Here is a 12,704-nt window from a genome sequence, read left to right on the forward strand (position 1 = left end):
GACTAGGGCTGTGAAACAGGATGAACGAATCGGGTGAGCGTCAGGGACTGGCGGGCAGTCCCGCCTGCATCATCCAGCAGGACCTCGGAAGGGTGGCGGGATGCATCCCTGGGGATTTTCAGGCTGCTTAGGTGCCTTTGCCTCCGTATGTCCCCGCCTGCCCGCCTAGGCCGAAGCACGAAATAGGATACTCAGGGCTTCCCTTCCCAGCCGTCGAGGATCCTGGGCGAAGCCCCCCAGAGACCAGAGCAGCGGGCTGGAGCGGCGGCCAGCGCCTTCCTCGCCCACCCTTCCCTCCCGTCCTCTGTGCCTCGGAGTCGGGTGCCGGTGGGCATTTGGAAGATCCCACCACACCAGAAGCCCACTCTGAGTCTCTGGGGCCACGGAAGGGAGAGTTAACGCTGGGGCAGAAGAAGGAGGCTGGAGGGGAAGAACCCGGGATTTACGGGAGGTGGAGGGGTCGGGGGTAAAGGCAGGTGCGCAGCAGGTTCTCAGTAGCCCTGGGGGAACCAGGAGAAGCTGCCACAGGCCCCTTTAGTCCTCTCACTCCGTGCCCTCTCCAGCACCCTTCGCTGTGGTTGAACCCAGCTGTGACCCCAGCCCCTAGCCCGGCTCCCCACCCTGAGGCTTCCAGCAGCAACAGTTGGGGGACCCAGCACCCAGGCTCCCTGCGTCGCCCGCTGCCCAGCGATGCCGACTCGCCACGGAAGGAGGGCTCGGCGACCCTGTGGACGAACATCTTGGGCGCTTCGCCGGCGTCCTTCCCTCGCGTCCGCTGCGCTTCTGTCTTGGCCTCTCTTCCTCGCCTCCTCTCCCACCGCCCGAGTCCAAACCCCAGGCCGGGGTCCGAGGGTCCGGGTCCCCAGCAGCCCCCTCCCTGCGCCCGAGAGTCCTGCGCGGGCCCGACTCTCCCCTGGTGTCCCGCGTCTGTCTCCGCCGTCCTTGCTCGCGCGGCGCCTGAGCCCAGCCTCAAGTTAGCCGTGAAGTTGGCGCCCCCCGCCCGCCGCCCGCCACTCACCGGGGGGAAGGGGCGCTGTGCCCGCGCCCGCGCCCAGAGCCCGCGCCGGCCGCCTTCCGCGCGCTGCATGTCCCGGTGTCCCTGCCCCGGCTCGCTGGCGCGTTCGGTTGTAGCTTGGCGGGCGCCTGAGCTCTGGCGCCGCGGGACGGGGGAGGGAGGGCGGCCTGGCGGGCTGGCTCGGGTCCGCCCCCGCTCCCTGCGCCCCTCCGTGGCCCGTTGGGCGCCCGGCTCTGTCCCAGGCAGGGCTGAGCGCCGCGCCTCCGGCTCCGAGGGCTACCAGCCAACTGTGGCGGAGCGCTCACCGCCGCCCGCGAGGGCCCACCCCGCCGGGGCCCGCCGCCTTCGCCCCGCCCGACCCGCCCCTCCCTGCCGGCCCCTCTCTAGGACCGTGTCCCCAGACCCAACACTTGGGACCAGTGTGGCCGCGAGAAAACCCCAGCCTGCTCGGAGCCCTAGGTTGAAGCCCACAGAGCATGAGCTGCGTGACCTTGGGCTAGTTAATTTCGAGGTTCCCCCTGTTTATAAAGCATCTTGGGGGCCGCCATAAAAGAGCACCGATACACCTTGTACACTGCAGAGCGAGTTGATTGAGACACTATTTTTAAAAGGCTTTTGGATCTGGCTGAAAACCGTCAGAGAGAAGGCATCCGGAGTGGACAGAGGGAGGACTAGAGCCATAAGTAGCTGGAACACTCAGAGGGACTAGGGGGAAGCTGCTGCCCAGTCCCCTTGTTCCCATTTTCTCTTCTGGTTTGATTGTACTGGGGGCCAACTAAGGAGGACAGCAGGCAGTGGGGTCACCAGAGCAGGCAGGCTGGGGTCACGGTTCCGGGTGCCCGCGGTGTGAACTAAAGATAGGCTGGCCACTCCAGCAGCAGGGCCAAACTGATAAAGGGAGGGTGGATAATGACTCAGGCCTAGCTCCCAAACCCCCTCAATCCTCCAGGAGGCCCCTGGGCAGGGTACTCTCTACAACGCCACCTGGTGACCACAGGGGAGCTGCCGCCAGAAGATGACCCCTGCCCCAAAAGAAGCCCCACATCAACTATAGCCCTTGGTTGTAGCTGTTTTATTTCCATCATGTTCACAATCCGGTGACCCTCCATAGTCCATCAGGAGAGGTGGAAGGAGTAAGGTCGGCCTGCACCTCCATCCACCCCTAGCTAAGGTCACTTCTTTGTTGAAAGCTAAACCCACATTGGTAAGGCAACCTTACAAGAGAAGGCCCCCGAGGAGATGCAGCCAAGCCTGAGAGCCAGGACAGACAGTGATGCAGCTGGGGTCCTACTTGGACCTAGAGTCCTACTTGGACTGACCAGAGCCTCTGCCTGCCCTCCTGCCCCACCAGGGGCCAGAATCTGGGCTCAGTGCCCCAGCAACTGCAGCATCTCCCTTGGGTCCACCAGCTTCTCCCGGGGCTTCCCAGCACCCTGGCCCCGGGCCACCTCCTCAGCATCCAGCTTCTCCCAATCTGAGAAAGAGACTGGCCGGACCCCTGATGTAGAGGAGAGACTGTCATTACTTCTTCCTTCCCCCCACCAAGCATATCCCCATCTCAAAGAGTGGTCACCCACCCCCACCTCCCAGGATCTCAGCATCAGGACCCAGACCTCGACTTCTGAGCAGGGCCTGGATGGCCACCGCACCAGGCCTGGGGCCAGAGGGAAGCAATCCAGCCTTCAGGTCCTGCAGCAGCATCTGACCAGTGAGGAAGCTGTCGCTCATGGTTGTGGCTATGACACCTGTGGGTCCCCTTTTTACCCAGCCACTGCAGTAGAGGCCTGAGAGGGGGTTAAGGGGGTAAGCAAAGGGAGGTGGCTAGACAGCACTCTGACAAACCTATGCCCCAATGTGTACACATGCATATGCACCCCAAGTCTCCTGGCAGACTGTCAGCTGAGCCTGCTGTGGCTGCTGACCCACTGCCCTGGATTCTTCTCCACCTGTTTTTCCCATGCCATCATCCCTATGCCTTGGTTTCCCCATAAATAAAGAGCTCCCCAAGGGCAGTTGCTGGGTCTTGCTCACCTCCAGTGCCAGCAGGCCTTTAGTCAATGTTCACTGACTGAATTAATGACTAGCTTGGTATGTGGTATTTAATCAGACCGGAGGAGCCCTGAAGACAGGGGTTTGCCTTATTAATTTCCAATCCCAGCACAGAGCCTAGCCCAGAGCAGCCTCAGAATGTCTGTTGAATGACTTAATAACCAGGCATATGTCCTATATGTCCCAACTAGACTGGAAACTTCTCTTAGGCCCAGGAGGAGGGTGCCACTGGGTCCTGGGACAGGGCCTGCCTCAGAGCAGCTTCTCAGTATAGATCCCTAGATGAATGAATGAATGAATAGCCCAAAAGACACCATCCTCCTGGCCTCCCCTAATTCAGTACCCAGCCTTCTCACACCCTCTCACCTGGTACATCCACAACCCGGCCCTCCGTATTGGGAATGACCCCAAGTTTGGGGTCAAAGGGCACACTGGGGTCAATAGGGCGGCTCTTATACCCAACGCTGCTCAGCACCAGGCCACAAGGGAGGTCCTCTGTATCCCCCGTGGGCACTGCCCAGGTGGCCTCACCAACACCCTGTTGGGGAAAATGTGGGCAACAACAGGCTTGGGTGGGGGAGGCTGGAGAAAGGGGTATCTTTGAGAAACATGAGACTCACCTCCAATCTGGTGACTGCCAGGCGAATGCCTGCTGCCCTCTGCCCATCTGGTGAGGGCAGTACCTGCTGGGGGCTTCGGAAAAATCGAAGGCCCCAGACACGGGAGGCCAGAGCCTGGTGGGCAGCCTCCTCCCCACTTGGCTTGTGTGTGGCTGTTTGAAGCAACAGTTCCGTCAGACGCTTCCTTGGGCGGGGGACCTCTGTTAGCAATATAAAATGTCTGAGGGATGTCCCTGGGTCACAGCCCTATCCCCACACTCCCTCCTAAGCCCACTCTGACCTAGGCCCCTCACCCTTGATTCTGTCCTGAAGGCCCAAGAAATTTTCAGAATCCAAAATGGGCCGGGTTCCTGGTAACTGAATCATCTCCCGAAGTTCCTTGAGGGCAGGAACAGGGATTAGGGGAAGAAGTTAAGCCCAGAACACTGTCTACCCCCAAGGCCACCCCAGAGTCTAGTCCAGGTAAGCCACATCACCACTGCCCTCCTCCACAGAAGGCACAGGGGCCTAGGAGCCCTGTCTGCTCCCAGTCTCCCATCCCAGGCAGGAACTATTCCCAGGGGCTCTGCTTCACCCTCCCCAGGGGAGACCCACTACATGGGAACCCCTCCAGCCCCAGCACCTTAATAGTGAAGGCCACTTGCAGGGGTCCACGCCGGCCCACTATCCACACCGTTTTCACCTGACTCTGCCTCAGTACTTCCAGAGCTGCCTTCGTGATGTCTGTTCTCTGGCACAAAAGGAAGGCCTTGAAGTCATCTGTACACTGACCTGGAGAAGGGAACTCTCCATTTGGTCACGTCCCTCCCCTGAGCCAGAAGACAGGCAGCCCAAAATTGTACCACTGCCCCCTCTTGTGGCAAGACGGAGCACTGCAGCCAACTTTGCAAAAGGCTTCAAGCAGCAGCAAGCCAGGCTCACACTCCTTCATTCAACAAGTATTTACTGAGCATCTGCTATGTGCCCAGCACTGTGCAAGGAGCGTGGAGGGACAGGTCAATGGTGAGCAAAACAGACATGGCACAACCCTTACAAAGCTTCTGATCAACTGGGGAGAAATACTCATCAAATGTTCATTAATGAGTATAAAACTGTGGTGGTGATAACATGCTATGATACAGAAGTAGCCACAGGGTAGTACAGGGGAAATGGACCTATTCAGGGCAGTCTTGGAGGAAGGGTGAGAGGGTGTGAGCCCAGATCTAAAAGTTGAACTCTGTTTACCTGGATGGAGTTGAAACATATTCTTCTTTGTAAAGTATCCATTGTACTCAGCACTAATGTGAAACCACTATATAAACAACTACATGCCCACATGAAAGAAAAAAACACAAGTATAGTCTAGCAAGGTGGAGGGGAGGAGGGGGAAGGGAGGATGGAGGGTGATTAGTGGGATCTCACCTAATGAGCATAATGTGAGGGTGTTCAGCATGCCCTCTGGGTGAAGGGCTCAACTATAACTTGAACTTTGCCTTAGAAATGAAAACAATGTAACCTAAACATTTGTACCCCCATATTAATCTGAAATTTTTTAAATACATAAATTTTAAAAAATAATAAAAGATGAATTTTAAGCATTAACTGGCAGGGGGGAACATGTATGCAAAGGTTCTGTGCACACTAAAGAGTAGAAAAGAAAAAGAAAAGCCTCACTTAGCTGGAGTACAGACAGTGAAGGGTAAATGGAAGGAGAGGAAGCTCCTGGGATTGTCTCTAGGACCGGCCTGGCACCACGGCAAACACAGGCACAGAGCTCGACTTGGGGCAGAGAGGCCTGAACCCTGCGGGCAGGGGCACCCTCTCCTCAGAGTGACCTACTCACCTCCAGGTGCTCAGGTGGGGTCAGTAGGATTCGGGCCACATCTAGAGCCACATTCCCCTGCCCCAGAATCACGGCTGTGTCACAGCTCAGGTCTGGTGTCAGCTGGAGGGGAAAGGTCTTGATAGGGTCCCCCAGCCTTGGCTCCAGTGAGGCTCATCTCAGTTGTCAGGTGCCTCATGCCCAGTCCCCAGCTATGGCCTCAGGCTTCCCCACATGCTCAGAAAGTCCACCCACCTGAGCTCCTGACCACACCTCTCCCCAGAGGCCACCTACAGTAGAACTTCTGCCTCAATCAGCCCAACATCTCACAGGTCCTGACTCGCCCTCATTGCCACTGGCTAGCAGCTGTCCCCAACTCTAGCACCCAAGGCTGCTAGAGAAAGAGGCAGCAGAAGTGCACCTCAAACTCACCTCCCGGTTCTCAGGAAGCCCGTTGTACCAGCCCACAAAGGTCCGGGCCGACAACACACCCGGCAGCTCCTCCCCAGGGATGCCCAGGGCCTGGTGGTCCTCTGCCCCGTAGCTCTGATGAAAGAATACAGGCCCGAGGCCTAGAGCCCCCAGCACCAGCACTGAGGAGCCAGGCAGCCTCCCAACCGGGCCCCAGCAGTCCCCAGCTCCTCCTCTGCAGCTTCTATACTGGCCTCACCCCACTGCCTTCCCACAATTGCCAGCCTCCCACTGCAGCCCCAGCCACTCCTCCCTGCCACCCACCTACACTCACCAGCACCACAGCATGGTAGGCCTCCTGCAGCTCGGGAACTGTCACATCCCTGCCCACCTCCACGTTGCCCCAAAAGGCACAGCGGTCAGAGTGGGCTGTCTGGGTAAATGTGTTGATGACATTCTGTTGAGCACCCCAGAACAGGAGGGGTTGGGGGGAGGCAGCTCTAGGGAACATGCCTGCACCACCCTCACCTGTAGTATCCCCAGGACGGAGCCCAGGTGATGTCCACTCAGAGAGCTGAAGTCATTCCATCCAGCCAAGGAGCCTCCCTGTCTTAACCAGTCTCCTGACTCCCCCTCCAGCCCCAGAGAAACCCACCTTCACCTCCGGGTGGTCGGGTGCCACGCCAAAGCGCACCAGGCCAAAGGGCACAAACTGCTTCTCATAGATGTCCACGTGAGCCTGGGGGTGGTGCTGGGGGAAAGGGTGGCAGCTGGTAGGGTGGAGAGAGGCTAGGACCACGGACCCTCCCCTTCCCCAGACAGAGCAGGGGAGCTCAGTTCAGTATGCTGAGGACCCAGGAGGCTTTGACCCTCTCTGAAAGAAGAAAGAGCACTCTACTGTCTGCCTGCCCAGAGTCAGACAAGGGGAATGGGGAAGCACAAGCAGCAAGAAGAGCTGAGATGAGACCTCAAGAAGGACTGCCAGCCCATGGGGACTGTGAGAAATGTGGCCAGCTGCAGAGAGCTATAGCTTCCCCTCCACTGGAGATGTTCAAGGAGAGCTGCTACTTCTGCTTGGGTCAGGCGTGACCCACAGACCCTACGACTTTTTAACCCATTAGACAAATATCTTTCAAAAGTCTCCTATCACTTTCTCTCCCAGTGATACTCCCCAGCAGTACAAAGTAGCTTACGTCCTTCCAGTCCCTTTTCTTGGTGTAAACACATAACGTGTTTTATCTGTTTTTTATGAGGACAAAAAACTTTATTTTTTTTGAGACAGAGTCTTAACTTTGTCACCCTCAGTAGACTGCCATGGCATCATAGCTCACAGCAACCTCAAACTCTTGGGCTCAAGCGATCCCCTTGCTTCAACCTCCCCAGTAGCTGGGACTACAGGTGCCTGCCACAAAACCCAGCTATTTTTAGAGATGGGATCTCACTCTTGCTCAGGCTGGTCTTGAACTCCTAAGCTCAAGCAATCCACTCCATCCTCCCAGAGTGCTGAGATTACAGGCATGAGCCACCGCACCCAGCCTGTTTTGTTTTGCTATGTTTTGTTTTGAGAGTCCCTCTCATGGTTTCAGGAAGCATCCAGGAGGTTAGGATGAGGAGAGACTCTGGGCCATAAGCAGGTTCACTGTAAAGCAGCCCTGGTTCCCAGGGATGACATGCCCTGCCCCACCCTCATCCTTGCCCCCCCCCCCAACCTCCCAGTTGAAAGGAAAGGAGTTCCAGCCTGCTGGTTGCCCTGCCCCCAACAAAGACTCACACTCACCTCCCCCCTTAGCCCAAATCCTCCCTTCCCACCTAGGTACCCGAGGCCTCTCTCTCCATTCCTCTCCCACACTACCTGCACCCAAGTCTAGCTCCCTCCCCAAGATGTCCCTCCCCATTCCGGCCAGACACAGGGGCCCCCCCAAACCACCTCCCTCAAACTCCACAATGCTGTACCCAAGAAGAGCTCCAGCTAGAAGTCACACAGCCCTGGGTGCCAACCCAGCTCCACCAATAACTGGCTTTGAGCCCTGGGAAAGTGCCTTAACTTCTTAGATCAAAAGAACATCCTCTGGTGTCATGCTCAAGGTTAAATAATTAAGCACTTAGCCTAGGACACCACCTATGACCTCCTGTGAGACCCACGATGAGTGTTCAATCGAAGAGAAAGCTATCATTACTACTGTTACTGCTGTTGTGTGTCACTGCTGTCCCTTGCTGCCCACTCCCTCAGGACAAAGTCCAAACTACTTAGCCCAGTGGTCAGTACCTTATCCAGTGTGACCTCTTCATCTCTGTCTCTATCTTCCATTCTTTCCTGCTACAGATCCTTCACTCTGGGTCACCATGCTCTCCCCAAGGTCACCTCCATAATGCTAAGTCTGCTGGATGTTTACCCCTCATGGCTGACCTCATGCTCTAGGAGACCTCCTCTCTGACTCTCCCCAGTCCATCCTACCCCCACCCCCCCACCAGCTGTGCCCTCTCTAACAAGAACATTCTCTGAAGTTCTTCTGGTCCAGGGTCCCTCCCTTCTCCCTGGGCACACACTCTCTGGGGAGGTTTTACCCACACTGCAACCTCAAATGCCCATGGACTTGCTGGTGATAGTCTGCTTTCTCTCCTGCCCAGACCTCTCCCAGGCCCCAACCCTGAGACCCCTAGCAACCTTAGCTCAGCTATCTCAACCCTATCCAGATTAAAGCCATGTCCTCTGCCCCCAAACTTCTCCCCTTCTGCTCCTGTGTTCTCTTCTACACTGTGCTCCTGGTGTCCAAGCTAGAACCTGGATCTCCTCCTGACTCCCCAATCCATCATACCCACATCTTCCCCATCTGCTGCCCCACTAACTTCCCACTGCTCTCCTACAGGCAGAGAAGCATCCAAAGAAAAACCGGGGTTATAGCAGTCCCTTGCCTAAAACTCTCCATGAAGTCAATCAGCTATAGCAGTAGGCACCAGAATCCCCTGGACTGTCTGTTTAAAACTGCTCATTCCTGGGCCCAGCCAGAGTTTGATTATGTCTAAGCTAGGCCCAGAAATGTGCATTTTAATAAGCTGTTCCCAGGGACTCTGATGGGGGGGGGGGCTGTGGCCAGAGCCCAGCCAGTGGCTTCCACATCCCTCAGGATCTGAGACCCACCTCAGCTTCCATCTCTTTGGCCCTTCTGTACATGCCTACCTTTCCCTGAAGGGCTATTCTATCCCTCTTCTGGCCTTGGTCCACGCAGTCCCTGTGACTAGGACACTCCTGCCATTCTGACCCCTGACATTTTCTGCTGTCCTTTAGACTGCAATTTGGACATCTATTCCTCCAGACTAGATTAGGGCCTCTCTCAGTACCCCTCAGTTTCTGTCCTTATAGCCACTGGGCCCCTAAAATATCTGTAGGGACTATGTCTGTCCTCCTTACCCCCATGTTCCCACGGCAGTCTGTGTGTGGAATATGCCAGCATCCTATCAGTGACCACTGAACGAATGGCAGACTGCCTCACTCATATCCCAGTACCTTCTTTGCTCCACATTGAGACCTTGGACAACCTTACTCAGCCTTTGCACCTCACCTGTGAAGTAAGAGTCATGACACCTTGACAGACTGTCATGAGGATGCTACCAGATGCCATACTTAGTGCCTGCCTCAAGCTAAGTGCCACTGCCCCAAAGGTGCTGCACATGGTCCCACTCGGGAGCATAGCCATTGGTTCAGAGCTCCCTGTAGGTGAGGATCAGCTTGTGTCTGGCCTGTGCCATCCCCAGCCCAACCCACAAGGAAAGCACATACAAATGTCTGCCAGCTAAGTGCAGGCCAGAGCTTTTGTTCACCCAGAGGAGTTAAGAACCTGTCTGGAAAGCCCAGTCTCCCCCTCCCAAATTTTCAGGCTCAGCTAATACAGTGCCCCTTGTACGAAGTCCTCTAGGGCCTTCCCTGCCCCCCATGAGCTCCTGGTCTCCATCCTGGCACCCAGGCTGTCCTCCCACATGGCAATCTGCCTATAGCACTGCATTCCAGGATGACTCCCCACATATGGGAGGCCCTTGTCAAAGCCTGTAGGCTTCTTCAATGCAATCAAGTATACCCTTTCCAGGAAACAGTTTCTGATTTTCCCCCAAATGACTCTGCTCACTCTGCACACATCCCTACAATGACCTCTTACACCTGTGTTGCTTAGGAAGCATGCATAGATCACTTTTCAGCAAAGTGACCAACTTATCCCGGTCTCACCATTATGCTCCCAGTTTTAGCACTAAAACTCTATGTCCTGGGAAAACCAGGACATTTGGTCACCCTACATTTCAAGTGTCTGTGTAGGTAGATAATATATTCATCCTTTCTCCTGTCCCTCCACAGACACTCCAACCCCTTCCAAAGCTAGGTCTCATATCTCAGTCAGCCTGGGTCTCCCCCACACCCCGCACCATCCCAAGGTCCAAAGTAGAGTTTCAAGCATAATGAGGAGCCTTGAGGCCCTGCCTGCCAAGGCTGATACCAAAAACCTTGAGATCCTGGCCTTTACAGGGGGAAGAGGGAGGGAGGAGGAAAAGAGGAGGGATGGGGTGGAGTGAAGACCAAAAGAACAGAATGGTGGGGGAGGGGGGTTGGAGCTATGGATGGGAGGGTATAGCAAGGGGGACAAAGTTACAGAAATCTGAGGACAGGGTCAGCCTCAAGATACAGGATGCTGGGGGCACAGGGGAGATAGAGGAGAAAAAAGGGAAGATGAGGAAAGAAGAAGTCATCCTTCAGGTCTGCATAAGCTCCCTGGAGTGCTGGCCAAGAAGGCTGGCCACTTGCCACTGACTACTGGCCACCTCTCTCACCTGAGGGCCTAGCATGGGAAGCCCTAGATATAGGTGAGGAAGCAGGTGCCAAGTGTCCAGCCTAGTTTGACTGGGAGCCCCTTCCCAGCAGGCATACAGGGGAAAACTCGAAGTGGGTGAGGATTAGAGCAGCAGGCGAATGATGGGGGAGGGAGCCAGGAGGAAGAGGCTTGCTTACCTTTAACAAATGTTGGGCAGTGTAGAAGCCAGCTGGGCCGCTGCCCACCACACAGATCTGGGGAGTCTTCTCTTGTGTAGAGAACTGCTGGTGTAAGCCTGGGGCTGGGCAGAGAAGGGGGAAGAGGGTCAAAACCAACACTCCCTCCCCAACCCCAAACCAACTTCAGTGTCCTACAGAAGCTAGAACTTCCCAAGCTTCACCCTCACCTGCACCCTCTTGTTCTTCAAAGCTTTGGTGTTTGCAGGGTCCCCTATTTCATGTGAACCCCCAAAAGCAGCATCTTCATTCAGAGGCCCACATCTCACCCGTGAACTTACACCACCAAAAACAATGGTTAACTCCCAAACCCCCATCATCACAAGCTGCCCTGAACAAAACTTCATTTTTCTTACGGGGTCCCATTGCCAATCGGCAATAATCCACATCATATCATCCCAATCTCGCCCCTAAGGATCGCCTCACAATGCCACCATCTTACCTGTTCCAACCCTTCTGTATTGCCCATATAGATCCCTGTTTTACCCCAGACTTCCCTCTCATTCACAGACTTCCATATCACCGCCATCCCCCTGTCTCACTCCTGTGGGCCTCGCGTTGTCTCCTTTTCACCTTCGTCGACCTCTGTCTCAACCTAGAGGCCTCAGGTCTCACCGCACAGGCGCCCACATGCCCCCATCTCGCCGGCATGAATAGACCTGTTGTCTCGTCCCTCTCCGGCCCGGACCCTGCTTCGCTCCGACCCTACACTTAATGTTCGCCGGTTTCCCCGGGCTCCTATCCAGCCCCAAAGATGCCCTGCTCCTACTCGGGGTGCTCCCGGTGGATGGCGGCCGGGTCCGAGGCCACGCTGACCAGCGCCACCAGAGCCAGCAGCGCGAAACCATGACTGGGGACAGCAGCCTGCAGGTGGATCTGCCCCCGGCACCCGCAGCGCGTTGCCTGCCTGCCGGTACCTGCCCTGCCTCTGGCCCCGCCCACAAGAGAGACCCCGCCCCCAAACCTAGCCTTCCACGCTCTGGGAAAGCTCAGCTTTGCACCCCGACTTCCAGAGAATCCCCGCCCCCCAAAGAGAGACCCACCCTCCGACCCACCCACTAACTACCATCGAAGCACCGCCCCTCAGGACTTCCGGGAGGTACAGTACTTAATAAATTTCTCACCAATCCTCACCCTCCCTCCAAATACTAAAAGCTTGGAGCTGGAAGAGAGCGAATCCCCATCGCTGTTTCACTACCGCTTTAAAGAGGGAGCCAATTAAAAGGGAGCTTATTTTACTTAGTCCCTGTCCGTCTCCCGTCGCTTTCTGATGACGTAAGCGCGTTTGCCTTTTGATTGCTCATTCCGCCTGTGGGTGGCTTCGACCCAGCCAATCACGAGTCAGGTTCTCAGCGAGCCTTCCGTCCATTGGGTGACAGCCATAGAGTACGGAAGTCCGAATAAAGGGGACTGCCGCCTGGACCCTACCCGCACATTTCTTCGACTCTGGTAATATGCGAGTTATGTCTAAAATCAGGGAGAATATTAAACCCTAGAGAGCTTGTCCCGCCTCACCTCCTCCCCCATTACATAGGTGAAGAAAAGGGGACGTGGGGAAGTGGCATCCCCTAGGTACTAAAGACAGAGGTTCCGACCCTTGTCCAGCGGTGCCTTGGGGTCTAGAATTTAAGGAGACACCAAAAAACTCAGTAATCAAGATAAATATTATAATCGAACGTTTAAAAGATCAAAATTAGGCCGGGTGCGGTGGCTCACGCCTGTAATCCTAGCACTCTGGGAGATCGAGAGGGTGGATTGCCTGAGCTCACCAGTTCG

General features: G+C 55.9%; 1 protein-coding gene across 4 annotated transcripts; it reads right to left on the reverse strand.

Moving 5' to 3' along the window:
* Positions 1-2,071: 2,071 nt before the first annotated feature.
* Positions 2,072-11,940, reverse strand: FDXR (ferredoxin reductase). 4 transcript variants are annotated; one of them, XM_053570047.1, is made up of 12 exons: positions 11,638-11,940; positions 10,890-10,993; positions 6,552-6,647; positions 6,231-6,353; positions 5,918-6,031; positions 5,507-5,608; positions 4,307-4,414; positions 3,978-4,062; positions 3,685-3,884; positions 3,431-3,602; positions 2,629-2,799; positions 2,072-2,513 (listed from the first exon to the last, which is right to left on the reverse strand). In XM_053570047.1, the coding sequence occupies exons 1-12, from the start codon at positions 11,774-11,776 to the stop codon at positions 2,383-2,385; spliced, it is 1,545 nt and encodes a 514-aa protein (XP_053426022.1). In that variant the 5' UTR covers positions 11,777-11,940; the 3' UTR covers positions 2,072-2,382. The 4 variants fall into 4 exon arrangements, with proteins under 4 accessions (XP_053426022.1, XP_053426023.1, XP_053426025.1 ...); XM_053570048.1 differs by having other exon boundaries at positions 11,698-11,938; XM_053570050.1 differs by having other exon boundaries at positions 11,099-11,777.
* Between the last annotated feature and the right edge of the window lie 764 nt (positions 11,941-12,704).

The sequence above is a fragment of the Nycticebus coucang genome, chromosome 18, assembly GCF_027406575.1.
Source record: "Nycticebus coucang isolate mNycCou1 chromosome 18, mNycCou1.pri, whole genome shotgun sequence".
Classification (NCBI taxonomy): domain Eukaryota; kingdom Metazoa; phylum Chordata; class Mammalia; order Primates; family Lorisidae; genus Nycticebus; species Nycticebus coucang.